This window comes from Sphaerodactylus townsendi, linkage group LG02, assembly GCF_021028975.2.
Source record: "Sphaerodactylus townsendi isolate TG3544 linkage group LG02, MPM_Stown_v2.3, whole genome shotgun sequence".
NCBI classification, from domain to species: Eukaryota; Metazoa; Chordata; class Lepidosauria; order Squamata; family Sphaerodactylidae; genus Sphaerodactylus; species Sphaerodactylus townsendi.
In genome coordinates this window covers 30,629,440-30,653,130 of record NC_059426.1, presented here as the reverse complement: position 1 = coordinate 30,653,130, position 23,691 = coordinate 30,629,440, and the positions used below count along the sequence as shown (strand labels likewise).

Below are 23,691 nucleotides of genomic sequence, written 5' to 3'. Positions count from 1 at the left end.
TTGCTATGTCTTACTTTTGGGGGATGCCTTATATTTCGCACTTCAGCAAAACCTCGACTACGTCTGATTTTCAGGGGATGTCTTATTACAAGTTAAATCTTAGATGGTGGCTGTCTCAATCATCTTAAATAAAATAAAACAGTAAACCATAAAACATCTAGTCAGAGGTATTCCTCCCATTGGGCAAAGTGGGCAGTTGCTCAGGGCGCCCCCTTGTGGGGGGCGCAAAAACTGCAGGTTTGTTTGTGAGATTTTTTGTATTTTCAGTGTTTTTCTGTTTTTGGCCTGCAGAGGGCGCAGTTTTTAGGCTAGCAGCACCAAAATTTCAGGGATTTTTTGGGAGACTCTCCTGATGATATCACCCAGGTTTGGTGAGGTTCGGTATAGGGAATTCAAAGTTATGGACTTTAAAAGGGAGTGCCCCATCCCCATTGTTTCCAATGGGAGCTAATAGGAGATGGGGGCTACACCTTTGAGAGTCCATAACTTTGGACCCCCTGAACCAAACTTCACCAAACCTGGGTGGTATCATCAGTAGGGGCTCACGAAGATACCCTGAAGTGGCAAACCACTTCTGAATATCTCTTGCCTTAAAAACTCCACTGGGTCATCATAAGCCCTTTGGGGGTAGGGCGGTTTACCAAATCGAATAAATAAATAAATAAATAAATAAATAAATAAATAAATAAATAAATAAATAAGACAGCTGTGACTTGATAGTGTGTGTGCACGCACATATACTCTCACACATTTAACTCCACAAAGTCTGAATAAGATGTTTAATTCCAATATCTGTGCATGTTGGAAGTGTAGGTTTTGACATGTGATAGAACTGTAAAGAGCTGCCCATTGTTACTGGGCTTCAGTTAAACGCAAGTTATGAGGTAGATAACAAAAATTCAGTTGCTTTCTGCAAAGGATGTCCAGCTCTACATAGGAAGAGAGAGATTTCCTCTTCTCAAATGGAGTGGTCAGTAAAAGTGCAGAATTTTTTAGTTATATGTATTGAATCATAAGCTCATATAACGTATGAAAATATTCCTGATGTTTTTCTGTCACAAAGAGCAGCTTTGTGGGATCCTGAGAGAAAGCTCTATTTAATTTACTTAAATTAAATTTATGGAAAACCAATCTTGTATCCAGTATGAGTGTTGCCCTCATGGAAAGTTATAATTGATCTGGAAGTCTGTTCTTCATTCTCGCCTATGGATTAGCTCCCAAGACTTTGTTCTGTTGGCAGCCGTAGATTGGAACATTCATAAACAAAGCATTTCATTACATAGTACTGTGGCTTTTTTGAAAAATGAAAAATAAGCTACTTAAAAACTGTTATTAAATTTTGCATGATAGTGGAAGCATGTGGGCTGAGTGTGGATTAATAGAATTAGGAAATGAACTACAAATGTTTGCTGATTTTTTAAAAATGCTAACTTCTGTAGCTAAGTGCTTGTATTAGAGCAAATACATCTTCTCTATTAAAATTTTGTAATATTAATTTTCCATTGCAGTCTATTTTTCAGGAGTCAATTCATGCGAATTTTAAATGGGTGTAACAAATGTATTATTTTTATACTAAAGGGGGTCCTGTTTGTTACAAGTCAGATGTGGCTTGATGGTATTTTCCACCACCATTTTATTGGTGTATGAAATATGAGTACTTTTTAATTGGAATTTGACCGCCTCCGTATATGCTGACAGAACTTAGTATTTGAACTGTTCCTTAGTTTTAAAAAATGTCAACAGTCTTATAGGGTTAAAAGGGAGAATATAAATGTTTCCATAATTTGAATTTGTTTAGTATATATTAATCCACATAAAATATGATATGTGAACTGTCGTTAAATATGTTTTTTTTTAAATATTCTTCAAACAATGTCTAAGCAAAGTAAAGATGCCCGAGGAACTTCTGAACAATGATTAACTAATAGTGTTTGATGTTCTCTGTGGGCAATGCCACCATTTCGGATGGTCTGTCTGGCTTCAACTAAAGCCTGGACCTTCTCTGTCGGGGCTCAAGCTCTGTAAAATTGGCCCCCTGAAAAGGTGAGAGGAGCCCCCCTTCCCCCCCCTGGGATCTTCAGGAGGCCCTGCAAAGCTTGCCTGTTCACCAGGGCTTTTGACGGGTTTGAGTGGCACGCATCTCCTAAGGGGGAGGGGGAGATTTGGGTGTGTGCTATTTTAGCTTTGGCTCTCACTGTGTCATTAACTATTGGAAGCTGTTTTGAACCGTAAGGAAAGACAGAATATAAATGTTGTACTAAATAAATAGGCCAGCCACCTTGTTTTCCTTTCTGCAGCTACCTTTCCCTGCTTTTTACCTTTTAGCATCGTAGCAGCGCCATTGCAAGTCAGCAGTGACTAAACTCCTGACTTTTAGTTCTGATGTTGAATCTGCAGCTGTTACCAAAAATGCTGATAAACAGAAAAGCCAAGGTGGAGCTGTTTTTGGTTTGTTTGTTTTTTTGCCTTTCTTTTGTTTTTTCCGCATTCATTCACCCCCTGGCCATGAATTTAGGGAACTCAGTTGTTGCTACTGACACTTGGTGGGGGGCAGGCGAGAAATACAGGGTAGGGGGTAGACCTGCTTGTGTTCATGTCCCAAGGAAGCCAAATGTATAGTATGCCTGATACCCAGAGTCTTACTGGGCTGCAGTTAGTATATGTGTTAGCTTACATCTGTTTGCATTGCCTTAAAACACATGCAAATTTGCATGTGCTTTTTGAACTGTGTTGGCTGTGTATGATACAATTTGTAAACTTCAGAGCCTTGGAAACATTAGTTTTGTGATGTGTCAGTTGTGTTGTGAAAATTGGAATAATTTTGTGATTGCATTTACTTGTCAGAAAACAAGAGTGGTGTTTGTGTACTGTAAGCACTGAGTGCATCTTTGGTATTTCTTGAATTGAAGCCTTCTGAAGATTATTCAGCTCTCCTGCTGGTTAGAAAGCTATCATTTCAAGAACCAGTATACTGATAGGATAAGCAAAGTACATGCCTATGCAAAAGAAGATTAGAAGGTGGCATTTTTTTTCAGAAAACTGTTGCTTAAAAATAAAAATTTTGATATTGTTATTCTACCTTCTGATTTTCCTGACGTTTTCTAGTAATGTTTTGATGGTACGATTAATATTTAAGCTTAAAATAAAAACAAGTAACATCCTGTTTAAACAAATCCCTTCTGAAAATATTTCAGAAGAAAGAGATTTGGAATAGTTCCCCTATATTATACAAGCAAGAAAAGGCTAAAAGATTGTGCCGGTGTAATGATGGCTCAATTGAATCTCTGGCCCACCAATTACTACACTGTTTCAGATTCAAGGAAATCAGATCCAAGTATGTGAATCTTACTCCTTTACATTTACCGTTCTCCCCGATTTATTTAGATTACACTACTTGCTGGACAATCCTGATCCTTCTCTTTGTATAATAGTGGCAGACTTTCTCCTGGAAAGTACTAAATGCCAGTAGTTTTCCTTCCATTTAACATTTATTTCCTGTATTGTATATGTTTTTTTTAATCAGTCTTTTACTATTGTTGTAGTGTTGTCTATGCCAATAAAGGCTTGCTGCTGCTATCCTACCGGTATGTTATTTCTTGTTCCAAGTGTTCAAGAATGTAGCATGTAAGTTTTGTTGTTGTTTGTGAGAACCACCCAATTTCTGTTATTAGATAGTATCCTTAGTAGGAAAGGGTCATGCAAAGGCACATGGTGCTCGCACAGATATATCCAGAGTATTTTTGTTTTGAACTCTGACCCAAGGCTATTAATTATGGTAACAGAAAGATCTGTAGCTCTTCGTGGTAGAAATGGCTGCTCCTCGTTCCTTCCTGGGCCTGTTGGAGCTACTGCAGTATATTCCTTCTTGTGCTGCAGAGGAATTGCCAGAAGTCTTTGAGAATTGCCAGGGCCTGCAAAATATGGTTGTTCTACCAGGCCTTTCCATCTAGCCATCCGGATTGAATGTTTTATATATAGACCATCTCTTTTGCCCTCTGGGCGCGGGGGTGGCGGGTGGGCGGCAAGTGGAAAGGTTATTTTAATGCCATTGGTTTTAATGTGGGCCCTTAGTATTGAATTTAATTGAATTTAATTGTTTTTATAGGAGTGTTGTATTTTAAAAGTTTACTTGTTAAGTTTTTTTATGTTGTAACCTGCCCTGAGCCCTGCAGGGAAAGGGGGGGGGATATCACACACACACACACACACACCACACACACACACACACCCCACACACGTAGGAGGGTCCCATGATGCTTTCCCCTCCCCTCACCTGTATGCCACAGCTTCTCTTCTGCAACCTGGTGAAGGCTGGTGTTAGTAAGAAACTGCAACATGGGCTGTTCCCATGTGGCATGGAGCTTCCGACGTACATTCCCACACCATGAAGAGATCATAAGAAGAGTGTTACGTTGTGAGGAATGCTTGCCAAATCTTTGTCAGACGGGTGGGTTTCTGCGCAGCACACTAATAACATGTGTAACACATTGTTAATGGACCCAGTTTCCCGTTTGCCTTTGCACTGGAGATTTCTCCCCTCCAGGAAGTGATGGCAAACAGTCCAGGTTGCTGTGGCTCCTTGGGTTTTCGTGTTGAGGGAAATATAATGGGCTGAACCCATTCTGGGGAAGAGCCCTGTGTGAAATTCTTCCCCAAAACAGGATAAATACAACCCTCAGCCTGTGATATTCGGGCTGTGCAGAAACCACCAAGGTTAGGAATGGGTTGGGGGCAGGGAGCCCAATTCATGTACTTTTGTCTCCAAGTGAATTAGAATCTCAGATTGAGGAATTAAACTGTTTGCTTGACAGCTCCATTTTGGAGGAATACAAAGTCCAGTTTTACAGTAATGAAGACTGAGTGGGCTTGTGAGCACTCAGTGATGACCTATTTTCTTCATTGTTCCTTCATCGTACAAAGGCAAACTTGGCATCACCCACAGAAGTCATTGCCATAGAAACCAAGGCATCGAGCTAGAGGAGAGTTTAGCAAAGCTGCTTGTGCAGTAATTCCTCCCCGCCCTGCCCCCCCCATCTCTGTTGAGCCCTGTGGGCCATTGTGGAAAATCACGGAGCTGTACTGAATCTGTCAGTTTGTTTATGTCTCCATATTAGGGGGTCTCTATTTACAGTTAGCCTGTTTAATAAAGGCATAATCTAGGCTGTGAGAGACTCTCTTAGAAATATAGTTATGAAAATTGCCTCACAATATGGTTGCATCCTGTTTTGTGTGGAGCTAAGGATGCTCAACTGTATTTGAATTCACCTCAGACTGTCAGTGAGGAAGATGTAATTGAGATTTGGGAGGTCTGTGTTTTGGATATTGTAGAAGTTTAGTTCTGGCTGCAATGCAGCAGATATATGGATTCCTTATTGTTAGGTTGGATTCTACAGATCTGTTCCACTAATGGTAGCATTTTCATCCATTGCAAGAAAGCTTTTGCCGCAAGAGAAGTCTGTTCATTGAAGGAAGGCTCCTTATGCTGGAGGAAGACGTTGCCCCTAGACTAAGGGATCTTTGCCACTTCTTCCCTGCCCCATACACCATAATGGTCTTCCCTTTGGTGGTACTGTATCCCACAAGATGCTGTATGCATCTTGGTTTTATTATGATATGTACTGTTCCATCAGCTTTGTCAGAGTGTACAAGACTTGTTGGTAAATATGAAAAACTTGAAAATATCCAGTGGTAAGCCTGGACTGAGAGACCCATAAGCTGTTTCTCTCCACTGTCCTCCCGCTCTCCGCATGTTCAAGCTTGTAACTTAATTGGGATGGGATGTAAACTTGCCAAAAACAGTAAAGAGGTGGTATTGGGACACTGAGTCCAGTTGCTTAAATAGTTTTTGAAGTTGTCTTTTTAGTTCACTGCCAATCATTTCAATACCTCTTATCGTAATGAACTCCAAAGCAATTAAGTCTTGATTTTTTTGGAACCATCTTGGCTTTTGAACAAAATTCATTTTGTTTCCCGACTGCATCCTTTTGAAAAGATATTGAGTATTAATTTTGTTATGTGGATGGATTTATGTGAAATGTAACTGAAATGTCTATATTTCTGTGGTATGTTCCTGTCAGATTTTGGGCCAGGCAATTTAGACTCCTGTTAAAGCCATGAAAAATAAAATTTGACACGTCATCCCATCCTGTATGGATATCAGTGGCTAATTATGCCATTGTTTTCAAATATTGTAGCATGATAATGGAAAATAAAAGCTTTGAATCTAGGACAGAAATATTCTAATTTTTGTTAGCAATGCGTGAGATAGAATGTTTTGCCAGCAGTCCTTTTTGAATAATACAGCCAGTTAGATGGTACATGGGGGGTTTACCTGGGGAGCAAGTAGAAAAAGAAGAAGAAGAGTTGGATTTATATCCCCCCTTTCTCCTCTGGGAGACTCAAGGGGGCTTACAAACTCCTTTCCCTTCCCTGCTCACAACAAACACACTGTGAGGTAGGTGGGGCTGAGGGAGCTCCGTAAAGCTGTGACTATCCCAAGGTCACCCAGCTGGCATGTGTGCTGGGAGTGTATAGGCCAGTGATGGCAAACCTACGGCACTCCAGATGTTCATGGACTACAATTCCCATGCTGGCAGGGTCTGATGGGAATTGTAGTCCATGAACATCTGGAGTGCCATAGGTTCGCCACCACAGGTACAGACTAATCTGAATTCCCCAGATAAGCCTTCATAGCTCAAGTGGCAGAGCGGGGAATCAAACCCGGTTCCTCCAGATTAGAGTACACCTGCTCTTAACCACTACGCTGCTGCTGCTGCTGCTACCTGTTACCCAGGTAGTGGTAACAGAGGTGATACTCAGACCGGGATTGGAGAAACTTCTGTGTAAAGTCCAGTTGTTGAGTTTGGGAGACTATCGCAGATACTGTTTGGGGGGAAAAGGTCTTCTAGATATTCTGCAACACCTGGGAACTTTTTGTGCCCTTCAGACGTAAAGTCCCCTTCATGCTAACTCTTACGAATCCACTTCTTTCTTCTTCACCCAGGCGTCAGAAGGCTAGAGAGAGGCAGCAGAAGTTGTTAGCTGAATTTGCATCGAGACAGAAAAGCTTCATGGAAACCGCCATGGATGTTGGTAAGTCCTGAATGCTGTACGTGTTTATGTCTGATGGGCTTTAGAAATGAGACTAAAAGAGTAAACTAGGACACAATTAATGGAGAAGTTGCTGCCACCCAAAAACAAAAAAAAATTGCAGGGAGCAAGAAGTATCTACTATGTTTGGTCTCCATTTTAGGTACCTAAACAGTTATTTGTTTGTTTTTTAAAAACTGTCCAGTAATAGATCCAGGAAACCAGAATCTCACTTCAAAACCAGATTTAAGCCCAATCCTGTTTTAGATAGTAGTCTATTAACAGATGTTCAAAACTTGCACATTAATGTGCATGCTGAACTGGCAGGAGCTGAGGGAAAAGAACGCGATGGAATCCTAGGACCTCACTGAAAGTTTTGATGAGACAACAGTGAGTAACCACCATGTACTTATCTGGTAATGGCTGCCAGTAATTAGTAGAACCACCGAGGAACAATGATTTATTTGTAAAAATGTGTACCCTGCCTTTCTGCCAGAGCCACGAAGGCAGCTAACAGTTAAAACGAGCATTAGGAAAAACACATCAGCAGACCCATTAAAACCAAAGAAGTCTTCACCTTCTGGCGGAAGTGTGCAAAGCCACTCATTGTTACCATGGCATAAGGCCAACCTTGGGCTTCAAGAGAGACTTTGGCCTCTTCCGCACATGCAGAATAATGCACTTTCAATCCACTTTCCCAATTGTTTGTAAGTGGATTCTGCATGTGCGGAAGGGGCCTTAGTGAGGCTCTTGTTGTTAATGCAGTAACACATATTCAACCATGACCTTCAAAGCTGTCTCGATTGCCTGCAAATAAAATAATCTCTTCTTCATTTTCATCATTTATGATTTTTTTTAAAAATCCATTGAACGTGATTGGTAATTTAGGGTTCCTTCAATGTAGAATTTCTTTTAACAAGGGGGTAATAACATTGCCTGCTGACTCTCATTTGAATTAATTAAGGGAATAGGAAAAAACAGTCTCTCAGTCCTTGAATGGAAGTGCATTTTTGGGAAACAGGGAAAAGGTCCATACTATTCTTAACAGCAAGGGGACACAGGTTCTCTAGCATCTCCTCTTCTGATTCCAGGTAGGAACATAAATTAGCTGTGACTGGACTTCTGAGACTCTACATGCTGGGCTAGGGCCAAAGATATTAACATTCTGATTGTTGCTTCAGTGCTTGGGGACCCCCTTGACACACTGTGGTTCTGCAAGAGCAACGCTGCTTCCAGTTACAGATTGTAAACTCTATTTAGCATGTTGGGGGTATTAGCTGTTTCTTCAATTCATTGCCTTCAGCCCAGCAAACACAAGGCATTTAGTACCACACGGTGCGCTGATCTTATGGACCAGACATATTGGTCAAGGTTAATTCCTGCTTCCAGTGCTGCCTGGTGCTCATTTGTTTTCTAGATTGGTTTGGATCTCACCTACAATTTTTGTGGACAGAAGGCGAGCGAATTTCACTGATTCCCATCTCCTGCAGCTTCCCCCTGGAGGACCCAAACCCCAGGAGCTGCAGTAGGGAAGGGGAGCAGGGTGGTCCTACCCCATGGATAGAAATCCCTTCTGTGCAGAAATGTTAGGTAGGATTGAAAGCTTAAACTCATTGTCTAAAACTGATTAAGGGCACGAATGCCACTGATCATTACATTTGAATTTTTGTTAGCTGAAGACTAGCTGTGGCCACTGGAAATCATTCTGCACATTTATTTTTCCTGTTCCAGTCCCAGGTAGTCCCAGTGATGGTTCAGAGCCTGCAATGACTGCGATAAGATATAGCACTGTGAGCACTGAAGGATGTTCATCCTTCTTGAATAAACTAGTGCAGAGAAACCACCGGTTCCAGATATTAATTAACAAGAAAAGTACTTGTGAACTTTTATTTTGAGTGGGTTTTTTTGCCAAAGCCTGCATGCAAATGTTAATTGAATCTTGGGTGCTGTGTGGTTTCCGGGCTGTATGGCCGTGTTTCCGGCCGTGAAAGCCTTCGACAATACGTTAATTGAATCTTTTGCAGTTTCATCAGTCAGAGTATGTGACCCATTGTGTTAGCCAGCGTTTCAGTATAAACTGGGAAGGACTGAAGTTCTTGATTTAGGGCAGCGGTTTGGTAACTTAGGAACCTTGGCTGAGAATACTGTTTTTTGAACACATAAATTTTGCTCTAGAATGTCAGGCAGTTATGAATGCCAGAGATGTATACTCTTTATATAAGAACAATGAGAATGCTTCAGTGAAATGTATTAGTTAATTTGTCAATTTCACTGATATAGACCATTAACTTGAATAAATATGATTGTCAGTAAATATGATTATTTGAGAATGTTTATTTAAAGGATTCCCCCCTCAGAAATAAACACAGACAAATCATGTTGTCCTATTAATACATTACCAGATTGATATTTAATAAGTACAGATTCAGTTTATGAATCCCATTGATTTCAGTGGAACTAAGAAGAGGAGTTTGAATTTATACCCCCTCTTCTCTCCTGTAAGGAGACTCAAAGGAGCTTACAATCTCCTTTCCCTTCCCTCCCCCTTCCCCAACAACAAACTTCCTGGGAGGTGGGTGGGACTGAGAGAGCTCCGAAGAACTGTGAGTAGCCCAAGGTCACCCAGCTGGCATGTGTTGGAGTGCACAAGCTAATTGGTTCACCAGATAAGCCTCCACAGCTCAAGTGGCAGAACGGGGAATCAAACCTGGTTCTCCATATTAGAGTGCACCTGCTCTTAACCACTACACCACACTGGTGTAACAGTAGTTTTAAATTTCCCCTTTAAAATTAGTAGAACATAAGCGTTGAACATTTGCAGTGTCACATCTCTTGTCTATATCCTTCTAAATGTAAATTCAAACTGTAGCTGAAAGAGTTAATTAGATTTAATAGTTAACGTGAGAGGTCAGTGGCTTGTTTGGGAAACATATGCTTATTTATTGGCTGTATTCTTAAAGAAAATTTATTTTGTTTTGATTTTAGTTGTTAACTATTTTGGCCCTCACTGGTCAGAAAGGAGGGATATAAATTTTGTAACTTGACACAGAGAATGGTTATGATATTAACACTGATGATCAGTTTGTATAGTGAAATTGGCTTCTCTGTCATGTCAAGCCTTGATATTTGAAATGGCGTATTTTCAAAAGCCCACTGGAAAAGAATTAGCTGTAAAACACACCCCAATTTATAGTATACGTTAGCTGCATATATGGTTGTTAGTTAGTTTGTTTTTGTTGGGAGGGAGTTCCTGTTAATACATTCTTCCTTTTTATTTCACTTCTTATTCTTCTGGTTGCCACTAGGTGGTGATAAACGTTTATACACTATGGCTGTGATAACTGTATTCTAGTTTATGTGGTGCTGGTCTGCAGAAAAATCTAAAAACAAACGTCATGAGATGTCTTTTATTAGGATCAGCCAGCATATCACAAAAAGAGTGTGCTGTGTCATGATATTTTGGCAAGTCCTAATATAGTATTACATGATTTTTGTGTGCTAACCTGATGATGTACACTATCTTTGCTTCTTCTGTAGGGCCTCTAGTAGAAAAAAAAGGTTGACTTCCTCTTGGCTTCTAGATTATCAAATATTGAAGCAAGATTCTGGAAGTAATGTGGAAGTAATTGCCATGCTGTTCAGAAAACCTGGTTCTCTTCCTGGTCCCCATCTCCCTCCCCCGCCACCCCAGTCTGTAAAACCAGGAGGTGATGAAAAGGTGGTGGGTGATGAAAAGGCCAAACTAGACAATACTGCATCCTTGAGTCCATCATAAGGACACAGCACCATTTTAGAAATTGGATGCATTTCCAAACTCCATGGAGATATTTGGGTGCTGTGTGGTTTCCGGGATGGCCGTGTTCTAGCAGCATTCTCTCCTGACGTTTCGCCTGCATCTGTGGCTGGCATCTTCAGAGGATCGTCTGAAGATGCCAGCCACAGTCCCAGCGAGGCAAACTAACCATACTGAAACTCCACAGCACTTAAATTCAATCCGGCTGTGAAAGCCTTCGACAATACATCCATGGGGATACTTGGGGAATGCTGTGCAGGGGGGATGACAGACACCCATGTCTCCCCCTAGCCCACTGTTTTAAGAACCAAAATGATCAGCTCCTGATAACCGGGGGTGGGGGTGGGGCTCATTATTCCGCTGTCTAAAATGATGCCATATCCCTGGATTTAGGAATGCTGTGTCATCTTGTTTAGGCCACCCATTCCCTCCTCTGTTGCAGTAAATACGAGGGAATTAAGGGGAAATATGCAAATGCTCTTCTTTTGAACTGTGATGGGAGATCAGATACCCAAAAGATCTTATACTTGTTAAATAATTCTGATCTTATAGTTCGTGAATTAGTGAGCACATTTTTACTAGAAATCATATCCTTTAAAGGATAGCTCTGTTCTTTCTAATTTTGTAGTGTCTGTTATTAAGAGATTCTTTGTTATTGTTTTCTTTGGGGAGGATGTATTATAACTATGCCAATAAAGGCTCTTGTATTGTATTATTTAGGCCTAAGATAAGAAATATTCAAGGTCATCTTGGTTCAATAATGGGTTAGGTATTGGAACTGAATGACATAAGTATTGGTTCTGAACATTTAATGCATTTCAAAGTCAGTGATATAGTAGAATTGCTTTTATATTTCTTTCAGCATATGTTTAGGAGAACTGCCTTTATATTTTATATATATTTATTACATTTTCTTCATCATGTTTTTTTGAAAACTTATTTATTGTTTCAGTCTACATATCTTGTATCTTGATAACTGCTGCTGCCACCCAAAATATTACCAAATCCATGCTTGTTTAGTATAGAGATTTACAGTAAGCTCCTTATTTGAAAAAAAATTATGTCAAATGTACTGCATATTGTAATACTTGGAATGGCAGACATTTTAACCTTTTCCTTTCACTAATCTCTTGTTAATTCTCCCTGCCATTCTCCTCCATTCCTCAGAGTCGCCAGATACAGATATTGCTATGGAGATAACAGCATCAGAACAGCATGTTTCAGAAGCCATGTACGACTGTGTGATTTGTGGCCAGAGCGGCCCTTCCACTGAAGACCGACCAGCAGGATTGGTTGTTCTCTTACAGGCCTCTTCAGGTACGGTTGAAGAAACGAACCTTCATGGTTTAAGAGGGACTGCAGAGCTGTGTCTATTGTAATCAGAGGCGTAGCTAGGGAAAATGGAGCCCGGAGCAAAATCTGTGTTTTGCTCTCCCCCCCATGTTCATTTGTGTTCTTTGTATTTTTATTGTTTTTTCAGTTTTCGGCCTGCAAGGGGCGCAGTTTTTAGGCTAGGAGCATCAAAATTTCCAGGTATCTTTAGGAGACTATCCTGATGATACCACCAGGTTTGGTGAGGTTTGGTTCAGGGGGTCCAAAGTTATGGACTCTCAAAGGTGTAGCCCCCATCTCCTATTAGTTCCTATTGGAAACATTAGGGGATGGGGCACCCCCTTTGGGAGTCCATAACTTTGGACCTCCTGAACCAAACCTCACCAAACTTGGGTGGTATGATCAGGAGAGTCCCCAAAAAACTTCCCGAAATTTTGGTTCTGCTAGTCTAAAAGCTGCGCCCCCTGCAGGCCAAAAACTGGAAAACACAAACAAATACAAAAAACAAACCTGAAATTTTTGCTCCCCCCCAGGCACACGCCCAGTGCAACACGCCCCCCCCCCCGGCCCCATTGTAGCTCCGCCTCTGATCGTTCTTCAAGAAAGTCAGTGTGTCAGTGAGCCCTTGTGAGCTCTGTTAAATAGTAATCACGTGAGAGCCAGTATGGTGTAGTGGCTATCCAGCTAGGATGCCTCTATCTCAAAGATCACCTCTGCCATGAATGTATTGGGAGTTCTTTGATAAGATCTCTTAGCACCTTCCATCCTAGGGAAAAACAGTATTGGTTGTTTATTATGACAACATAATGCAGGTGAAGTACTTTAGAAACCTCCCTAGTCCAGAGCCCCGCATGGTTCAACCCAGTTTCTAAAAACACTTGTTGGGTGTCAGGGAAGGTAGTTGGCCACTGGAGATGTGATTGGCTGTGCAGATTAGAATAACATTATGTCAACAGCAGCTGCCACCACAGCGTTGGCTTTATTCTCTCTCATTCCTTTTTCCATTTGATTTTTTAAAAAAATGACTCCTCTTCTTCCCTGCACCTGGGGCTTCCTCGGTGTGCCTGGCTCTGCCTTTTGTGGCAGCCATTATGGTATTGGTATTGGAAATTTAGAAGAAGAAGAAGAGTTTGGATTTATATCCCCCCTTTCTCTCCTATAGGAGACTCAAAGGGGCTTACAATCTCCTTGCCCTTCCCCCTTCACAACAAACACCCTGTAAGGTAGGTGGTGCTGAGAGAGCTCCGAGAAGCTGTGACTAGCCCAAGGTCACTCATCTGGTATGTGTGGGAGTGCACAGGCTCGTCTGAATTCCCCAGATAAGCCTCCACATCTCAAGCGGCAGAGCTGGGAATCAAACCTGGTTCCTCCAGATAAGAGTGCACCTGCTCTTAGCCACTACGCCACTGCTGCTGCTTAATTTATATACCGCCGTTTCCCAAAAGGCACAGGGGGGTGTACAACAGCATGATACAACATCAATAAACATCACAGCAACAATAATAATATCAAGTAGCAACAACAAGAAACAATGTTTCAAATATCAAAATATTATGGTTGGTTTCACCTCCCATACCAGTCATTTTGTGACTGTGCCCACCACCCTCTGGCAAAATTCCAGAGAGGCCCACAGGCTCAAAAAGGTTGGTGACCTCTGCTTTAAAGTACGGTATTCAAAGTACTGTACAAATGTTAAGGATTAGAGCCAAGGAACCGTGAATGAAGCTGCATACACAGATTTGACTTTCTCACCTCTGTAGTCCACAACTCCCTCCAAAGCTGTTTTTGAAGGTTAGAGGCCTTTGTGCTCAAATGGGAAATGCCCTTGAGTATGAGCCGTTTCTGTTTATGGATGGGACATTTTTGAAGGCAACTCTAAACTGTTCTTACTTTTCAAATTTTAAGGTCATGATATCTATTTTTTTAAGCTGAAATTTTATAATAATAAGCCTTTACTTGGCATAACAATAATCATAACACAATAAAAAAACCTGAGATAAAAGGTATACAAATACAAAGGTTTAAGATAAAAGGTATACAAATACAAAGGTTTAAGATAAAATATAAATTATTGATTGTGCATCACCTCCAGTAAAAATTGTGCAACCAATTCACAAGTTTCATTGTCAGAATTGTCCAGAAGGAAAGGAAGTCTACCTGATTCTTCCATTTCACTAGGTATCCTAGAAAGAATGTTGGAATATTTTGATCTGGTATTAGCAGATTTAGGGCAGCAAAGCAGTTGATGTGCCAATGTTTCAATTTGTTGTTCACCACAAGAGCATACCCTTTCGCTCATTTCCAAGTTGTTAAATCTACCACGCAATAAAGCGGAGGGGAAAACGAGCAAGTGTGAGGGCTCTTCTCTGCATTGGATTAGTCAAAAAATACAAATAGGGAGCCATCCTGTTTTGATATAGGGGTATTGAGAGATGTAAGGGTGAACAAGTTTTCATAGCAGCCCTAAATAAATTAATCCATTCCGCTTTCCAACAATTTTTGTTTTAACAAGTTGTAGGATTCTGAACTAGATAGCGGGAAAAGCGAGTCGAGAGATATACCAAGTGATTCAATCTTTCTTTTGATCAGAGAGAACCATGGATTAGCCTGAGTATCAGACAAAAGTAGGTGAATCAGCGAGTGCTCATCATGCGAGAAATGCAGGCGAAGCCAAAATTTAAAAGCTCTCAACCAAGCCCTATAAACTAATGAATTTTGGCCCAGTTCTAAACAGAGGGCTGCATACGGTACACAATTTGGCAGGCCCATAATTTCACGGAAAAATTTGGATTGGACAGTATTCAAGGAGTTGTCAACTGCTTGGAGCCAGATAGGTACTCCATAAAGTAACTGCGCTTCTATCTTAGAGTTAAAGATTTTTAGTGCTGCTGGGACAAGGGAGTGGCCCTTTCCATAAAAGAAGCGTGCAATGGCAGAATAACTGATGGTAGCAGCTGCAATAGCAGCTTTTTTGTGGGGTAACCAGGAGAGGTTATAAGAAAATGTAATTCCAAGATATTTGTATTGGTTAACTTGCTCCACTGGCACTTTATTAATCGCCCAGTTATGTTTTTTGTATTGTTTGGCAAAGATCAAAATCTTGGTCTTTTGATAATTGATGACTAGTCCGTTATTTGTACAGTACTGCCCACATCTATTCAGCAGTCGACTAAGTCCAACTTTTGAGCGAGATAGAAGGATGGTATCATCAGCATATAGAAGTATTGGAATATGCCTTGAGCCTAATTTAGGGGCATGGTTATTAATTTCCAATAAGGCTGATGGAAGGTCACTCAAAAATAAATTGAAAAGGGTTGGTGCTAACACACAGCCTTGCCTCACACCTTTAAAGGTAGAAATAGAATCAGTCATGAGACAAGCTGAAATTTTAAATATTTTAATAAGTAAACAAGTTATTAAGTAAGTAAATAAGTCATTAAATTATCAAGCCATTTAGAAATAGGCTCACTGGATTCACTAGGATACCCCAGAGTGTGTATTTTGCAGGTCCTACACACTCATTTCTAGAGAATTGTCTTTGGGGATTGGAAATAAAATACGTGTGACATCGGTTATTGCTTCTGAATCATGGTCAGATAATTGGAGGGAGAGTGTAATAAGATTATATGTTCTAATGAGAATAGAGATACCTGCTTAGTGTAATATTTAGCAGTTTTCTAGCCCTTCTGAGAGTACCCACAGCGCAGACTCTGTAGTTCAGGGGTGTCCAACTCTGGCGGTTCAGATGTTCAAGGACTGCAATTCCCATCAGCCCCTGCTGGCATGGCCAATCAGCCATGATGGGAATTGTAGTGCATGAACATCTGAGGTGCCGCAGTTGGACACCCCTGCTCTAGTCTGTTCTTTGACTAATTTTGACTCAGTCAGCACCTATTATTTTGTCTGATTTATGGATTTCTAAAAAAAAAAAAGAATTACCAAAAATGCAGGTTTTCTTTCTGTCATGCTACTGATTTTTGTCCCCTTGCAGTTTTGGGGCAATGCCGTAATAGTTCTGAGCCCAAGAAGCTGCCGACTACAGAAAAGGAGCAGATTTACGCTCGGGATACATGCGCAGCTGTCTATGAAGAACGACTTGCAATTTTACAAAAGTTCTTTAAAGATGTAAGTATTCGATAGTAGCAGAACACCCCTTCTCAAAAATAAAGCGGTGTTGTTCTTGTCTTAGTGCCATTACAATTAATTTTTTTCTGATCATAGCTCTCTTTTTTTGTTGAGAACCAGCGGGGTACAGCGGTTAAGAAATGTAGACTCTAATCTGGAGAAACAAGTTTGATTCCCTGCTCTGCTGCATGAGCGGCAAACTCTAATCTGGTGAGCAAGGTTTGATTCCCCACTCCTCCACACGCAGCCTACTGGGTTACCTTGGGCTAACCACAGTTCTCACAGAGCTTTCTCAGCCCGACTTACTTTTCAAGGGAAAGGGAAGGTGATTTTAAGCTGCTTTGAGACTCCGTAGAGAAAAGTGGGATATAAAAACCAACTCTCTTCTTTTGGAGATAAGTCTTAGTTAAGTTGAAATAGTAACTGTGCAAAGCGTTTAATTTAGTATTGCTAAGGATGGCTAGAGATCGGTATTCAGAGGTCTGCTGCTTCTGTAAATAAAGGCTTCCTTCAGTGACAATGGCTACCATCCATTCATGGGCCTCTCCACTCTGAATCTGTCTAACCATCTTTTAAACCAGCGTATGGTTGTGGCCATCATTCCACCCCCTGGCAGTAAATTCCGCAGTGAAATTCCGCATTGAGTGACGAAGTATTTTCTTTTGCCCATCCTGAACCTATTTCCCAATAATTTAATTGGGGTGTTCAGGAGTTCTGTTATTATGGGGAAGGGGAAGAAGCTCCCTCTATCAACTTTCTCCGGCCCACGCATACTTTTATAAATCTCTAGTGGAACAGACCTTGCAGGATCTGTAGATAATACCAGGCCTTTCTGAAGGACACTCTAGTGTGGCTGGAATCTTCAATCCTTGGGGACCTAGATTAATATTGCAGTGTTTCTGTTTTAGTTTGAAAGTCCCTGGCCCAAAGCAGGTATTCATTAGATAAGTGATTTCTGTTTTCTTTTATCTTTCTCAACCATTGCTGTGCTAAAATGGCCACAGCAGGGAAGGTTTAATCCTTCAATTTCTAACAGCGTGCAAACAAAAACCTCTCTGAACCCCCTGAATTGTTTGTTCAGCTGAGCTAAGCAATAAAATCGTGTTGTTGATCAGCTGTCCCCTCAGCAGTAGGAAGTCTTTCCATAGTGGCAATTAGCTTTCAAGGCATCATTTAAGTCATAAACATTGTCTACAAGGTGCCAAACGGAACCCAGGTACTTTGCTTAAAGGAGAGCATCAGCTCCCTTTTGAAAATGACCTATATGGTTGTCCGCCATGACGATTCCCTCTAGGTTTATTTCAATATTATTAGTTGGAAGACAAAGGTTTATGCTTGTATTTGGTTCGTTTCAAGTAGGGAAACGTTTCAGTAAGAAAATATGAATGATTACTCAAGCAGCAAAGGGCAGAAGTGAATCTTCCTTGGGGATAGCCAAACCCTAGCTGATGTAAGAAAGTCCCATTTCTTCTGTCGATTAGAGCATGGAAGTCCGAAAACAGATATTTCAGATATTTCTTCTGTTGATTAGAGCATGGAAGTCCGAAAACAGATATTTTATTTCTCCAGGGAAATAAAAATAGTTGTGTGCCATCAAATCACAACTGACTCATGGTGACTCCAGGATCGTGGTGTTTACAAGGCAAGAGATGGGCAGAAGTGGTTTGCCATTTCTTGTCTTCATAGCATCCCAAGACTTTTTTGGTGGTCTCCCATCCTAAGATTAACCAGGACCCAACCCTGCTTATCTTCCAAACTGATAAGGTCAAGCTAGGCTGGACTGTCAAATTGCTGTAGAGAAAGTTGGTCTCAAGCCTTCTTTCTTACTTAAAAAAAAGTCGAGAAAGAGGGTTCATCCCTTTGTCTAGCCCCCCACTTTCCATTAGCGAGCATAGTATGGTACGCCTGGAGGGGTCAGGTCATTTTGTCCTGTATGGAATAACAGACACTCGTTTTGTCCTGTATGGAATAACCTCAGGAACTTGCCAGATGGAAGGCTGTGGAGCAAATTCTACTTCCCTCGTGCACTGAAGTGTGTACCTGGTTCCAGACTAAAAGTTAACTAAGGCCTGCCGGGGGTGTGGGGGAGGCAGACTGGCTGCCTTGTTTTTGAGATCACTTGCATAGCGATTTGATTAAGAATTTCTTTTGGCACTCACTTTAGAAAATTGTCCTTGTGCAGTTAGCTGCAAGTTGCAGGGTGTTGTGCCTGACCTAAAGGACTGGCCAATCAGCGTTGTTCAAGTGTGGCTTCTCTTCAGACTGAGGAAAAACATACAAGTGCAGGGAACATAGGCCCAGAGTTAATGAGTACCTGGATCTGAAGGCCCTTTACCTTCATGGTGAAGCTTGTAAGCAGAGGAGGTGAGGTTGGATACAGGATACTATTGATGTTGCTGAGGTACTTCTTCAATGGATTCCATATCCGTTTTATCTAGGCAACAACAGTTCATCTTCTGGGCATCACTACACTATGGCGTGTTCTCTTATTTCTTTGACCAGAGTACAGGATTTCAGGCACAAAGGCCATTTTCTCCTTGTCTTGCAGATTTGCGGAGCATGATCTTCATCTGATCGCAATTATATTAAAGAGACTCAGTGCTTGAAGCACATATGGATTTTACAGCTAAATTTTTCATCTAGAATTTGCCCTGTAATTGCATCTGTACCACTATTCAGGGCTTGTGTCAATGATTTCCAGGATGTGAACGTCATTCCTGCGTTCTAAAACAGTGGTGTTCATATTTTTAAAAACTCTCACATCTTATGTTAATGGTTTTTTTTAAGAGTTCCTGTCTGCAGTCAGTATCAATTGGCTGGGAAGGAGGCGTCTATGTACAAACCTGTGGACACACGTTGCACATAGATTGTCATAAATCCTACATGGAATCGTTACGGGTAAGTCAAAACAAACATTTTCAGTTATTAACCTTTTACTGTTTAAATACTATGCATTTTTATTGTTGACGGTTGCTAAAACCTCAGCACTTCTGCATTTATAAAAGAGGGTTTTTATCATGCAGGGCCTGAAATCCATTGTTTTACATGTATGGTTGTGCTGCTTTGTTTACAATATAGTTTTACTCGAATAACATTACTCTTGCTTGTAGCAGAATAACTTCTGATTTCTGACCCTGTGCTCTCTTTGGAATTTTAAAGATGGCAGTTGCTTACCATTTTTCCGAAATTCACTTGTATATTTGTTTCTTTTAGAACGATCAGGTCCTCCAGGGATTTTCGGTGGATAAAGGAGAATTTACTTGCCCTTTATGTAGGCAGTTTGCCAACAGTGTCCTCCCATGTTATCCCGGCAACAATGTGGAGAGAAACCTTTGGCAATGTCACAGTAACAAGAACATGCAAGATCTCATAAAGGAAGTCGAAGAGCTACAAGAGCAGCTGGGAACTTTCCCCGTAAGCATCAGTGTAAGGCAGAAAGATCCTTGTTAATTTGTCTCCACCTTTCAACTTCCTTTTCCTCTCTCTTTCTCCCCCTCTGCATGACTCATTTACATTTTATAAAACGTAACAAGCTGGATGTTCTCTTCCATTTCTATATTTAAGAGCTTAAATAATTGTTAAAATATTCCTTCTGCCTTCTGTGACATTGCCATTAAAGTAGGCTATGATATGGTGACATTTTTGCTCCCAGATTTCAGTCATGAAATTCATGTTTCAGGCTTTTGCTTTATGCAGAACTGAACTGTTATTACTTGGAACACCTGATTTTTGTATGGTACCACTCATCAATCCCTCGTAACTGAAAGCCCTTTAAAGTGTCAGTCAAGAGGACATTTAAAGCTGTGAACTATATTTTTTATTAGGATTTATACATGTAGGTTTGCGTTTTGAAGTTTTTATAGTGACATTCAGAAAGATGTTGTTAACATTATATACTGTGCCATCCTAAGCAGAACTGCACCATTCTAAGTTGTATTGACTGCAGTGGATGTAGGAGGATGTAACTTTACTTAGGATGGCCATGTTAGAATACTTTAACCTTAGCAATCACCATTCTGTTCACGGGTATGTTAAAACACAGCTTTCACTTACAAAGGATTAGTGCAGTGATGGCGAACCTGTGGCACGGGTGCCAGAGGTGGCACTCGGAGCCCTCTCTGTGGGCACACGCACACAGAGTTCATCATGTGGGGGGCGGAAAATCACACACACCCCACACACACACACACTCACATCTAGACTGACCTGGGCCACTGAGCAGAATGTGAGCGCACCGCGGTGAGCAGGGAGGACTCGGCTGGCTGGCCTGGTGCCTGTGCTCCGAGTGGCTGCTGCCTGGGGGGGGGGGGCGCAGAGGAGGCAGAGATGCTAGAGAGGCACAGAGCAGTGCGCATGGGACTTGCTGGAGGCTAGAGCAGGCTGGCCCCTGCTCGAGCGGGTGGGGCGGAGGAAGAGGGAGCCAACCGTTTTTTTCTAAACTAAAACCTCAGCATTCAGGTTAAATTGCCAGGTTGGCACTTTGCGATAAATAAGTGGGGTTTGGGTTGCAATTTGGGCACTCGGTCTCAAAAAGGTTCGCCATCACTGGATTAGTGTGTTCACTGTTGTTGGTTGAATAATTGGAACAAATGGCCATCTGAATTATTTGCAAAATCATACCCATTAGGATGACTGTGTCCATCTCTGTATCGGTCTGGATTCCGTTTCATTGTATAATATTTCATCTTCTAATGCACATAACCATTATATGTTAAATTAAAGTCATCATTTTTCCCGATTTATTATGCAGCCTTTACTCTAGATAAACTAGGTCATTTATGTCACCTTTTCCTCTTTTTTTTAAAAAAATACATACAGTCAGAAACCAACTTAAGCAAAGAAATGGAGTCTGTGATGAAGGATATCAAAAGCACTACCCAGAAAAAATACACTGATTACAGCAAGACTCCTGGATCACCAGACAATGATTTTCTTTTCATGTATTCAGTAGCCAGGTGGGTTACGACATCTGTTTTAACACATTTTTCCTGTTTGTCACTTCCTCATTCCCCTTCTGTTAAAAACTCATTGAATAGCTGTCACAGTTTTCTTTACTAGTGCAATCCTGAGAGATTAGGTGTTATGCATAGAACTAGAATCCTTCCTTTCTTTGAAGTCCTTGCAAAGTACTGCCGGATCGTTTTGCACTGGTATAATCCACATTCCATTTGAGTCAGTCATGAAAACTCTCATTAAATATTCGAATTTCATTTGACTTACATTGAAGTACATTCTCACTGACTAAAGGAACAAATGTTTGGTTCCCGATTCTGTTTTTAGTCTCTTTCCGTTTTTCTTCCTTTTCAAGTTGAGAATAAATAACTTTTCTCCTTGCCAGGAGAAATTAGCCATAAAGGCACAAATTTGTCTGCTCATTTGGTGATTCTAGGCATCAGAAGTGCTTTAAAATAATAAATATTCAAGCATTTTATTGTAGCCTCCCCATCCAAACAGGGCCCCCAAAGCTGTGTCAGTATTCATGCATGCATGCAAAATGGAGATGTTTGGGTGTATGAGGTTCTGCAAAGGTAATGCAGAAAGGAGTGCTTCTGGGGGTGTTCCTGTAGATTTTCATCTACTGCTTGAAGGAGTGGTTCTCAAACAGGACCCAAAAAGAAGATCTCTGATCTCTTGCAGGAGAGTCATGAGACCAAGAACGAAGAGGTGGAATTGGGTAAGCTGGGAGGTGGTTTGGGAGGCCTGATAACAAATTTGAGTTTGCCACTAAGTACCGGTAATGCAGAAAATGACTATGAAGTACAGCTCAACGATACCATGCATTTATAAATACTGAAAAAAGAACAATAGAACATAATCATAGCGTGTGTGGATGTGAGATTCTTGAGTTTTACATTGATGAGAGGGAAAATATCCCAGATTCCAAAAAGGTAGCGCAAGTTTAGAAGGTGGTTCCTACTTCGGGCAGTTTGAGAGCCTGCGGCTTAGAGTATTCGATGCTTCTCTCACAGTGGGTTGAATTCAACAAAGATCAGAAAGCATGCAGAGTTTTCCTGTTTGCTTCTCTGTTTCTGTAGCCTTTTTTCAACCACAGAAAAGAGCTTTCTGAAGGTGGGGCAGGGAGGAAACCCGGTAAACAAAGTTCTGTTACACAGGTTCTGCTAAGTTTTGTAACTAATATAAAGCCAATATATTATGTATTTGGCTATAGATAACGATGCATGTATGTACTGTGCGTGTTTAGAAGGACTGTATGTATCCACAGGATATCTCATATGAAGTAGCCTAGTTTGTTATTCATATCAGTTCTCTATCGTAAACTTACATAATTGTGTTCATGTACCAAGGATGATGTTGTGTGATCTGAAAGCTGGGTGGTTGCTTCTGTGTGTAAATTCAGAGGAACTCACAGCAGTAGTGAAGACTTCGGCGGGGAGGTCTCCATGTTATCCCCTTGTGCCAGTATTGTATGTTCAATTGTTTTGTTTTAATTGGTAGTAGGTATTTTTTTTAAGACAGCAAAAAAAGCCTCGCGGTAGTGGAGTATGGAGTGGCAGGTGCAAGGGGAAATGGGCATGGGAATTCACACCTTCCCATCTCTAATCCATGAGTATGATCTGTCCTGAAAGTTTGCACCAGCGCAGGTGCAGAGGAGCAGGGGAAAAACCTCAAGGTGTACAATGATGTAATGTGGAAGCCACCCTTCAGCTAGGGCTGCAGTTGTGGGGTGGAGCAAAACGTCCATCTGGAAGCAGCCATAGAAAGGCAGATGATGGCTTGCGCCCTGCTGATGCATTTGGCTGACGGTAGCACTTCCCCCTTGACCAAAGAGCCATCAGCTCTCACAGTATCTTGTGTTGAGGGAAGGCTTGTTGGACTGATAGAAACTTCTGCTGTTTCTCATCCTTGAGATCCGGCACCATGTCCTCAGTGAGTCATTTCTCCTCAGTGTGTCCTGGAAAAAGATTCCAGGAGTTGGCTTCCTATCATTAGAATTTCGCTTCCTGGTGTCTCCACAGTAAAGAGGTATTCTGCCTTCCTGTTGTTAAGACAGAAGTTGCAGAGTGCCCTTCCTCAGGCTGTTGACGTCTGTCCTCCTTCATCATCAGGACCTGTTTAGACTTAAGAACTGGCACCTGATCCCCACTGATGCTGTGTCAATCCTTTAGTTAACTTCTGTCATATGGAGGTTCTATCTCCCCTGCCCACAACACTGCAAACCATCAGTTGCTTTATATGTTGACTGAGATATCTCAAGGTATCCACTTCACCCATCTTTTCTGCACAGTGCATTGGACCTTACGGATGTTTCAAGTGGAGAGCTGGTAACCTTTCCTTTTAACTTAAAGCATCCACTGCATTGTGACTGAGCAAGTGAAGCTATGTAGAGGAAC

General features: G+C 41.2%; 1 protein-coding gene across 4 annotated transcripts in view; it reads left to right on the top strand.

Annotated features, from left to right (window-relative positions):
* The window catches only part of UBR3 (ubiquitin protein ligase E3 component n-recognin 3), a 118,255-nt gene that overhangs the window by 54,619 nt on the left and 39,945 nt on the right, over positions 1-23,691 (top strand). For 2 of the 4 annotated variants that reach the window (XM_048484482.1, XM_048484480.1), the window contains 6 exons: positions 7,004-7,092; positions 12,050-12,199; positions 16,206-16,339; positions 19,127-19,237; positions 19,553-19,753; positions 21,158-21,294. In XM_048484482.1, the coding sequence (XP_048340439.1) occupies positions 7,004-7,092; positions 12,050-12,199; positions 16,206-16,339; positions 19,127-19,237; positions 19,553-19,753; positions 21,158-21,294 (822 nt within the window). Of the gene's footprint in view, positions 1-7,003; positions 7,093-12,049; positions 12,200-16,205; positions 16,340-19,126; positions 19,238-19,552; positions 19,766-21,157; positions 21,295-23,691 lie in introns of all 4 variants that reach the window. The other 2 variants (XM_048484481.1, XM_048484479.1) reach the window with 1 other exon arrangement.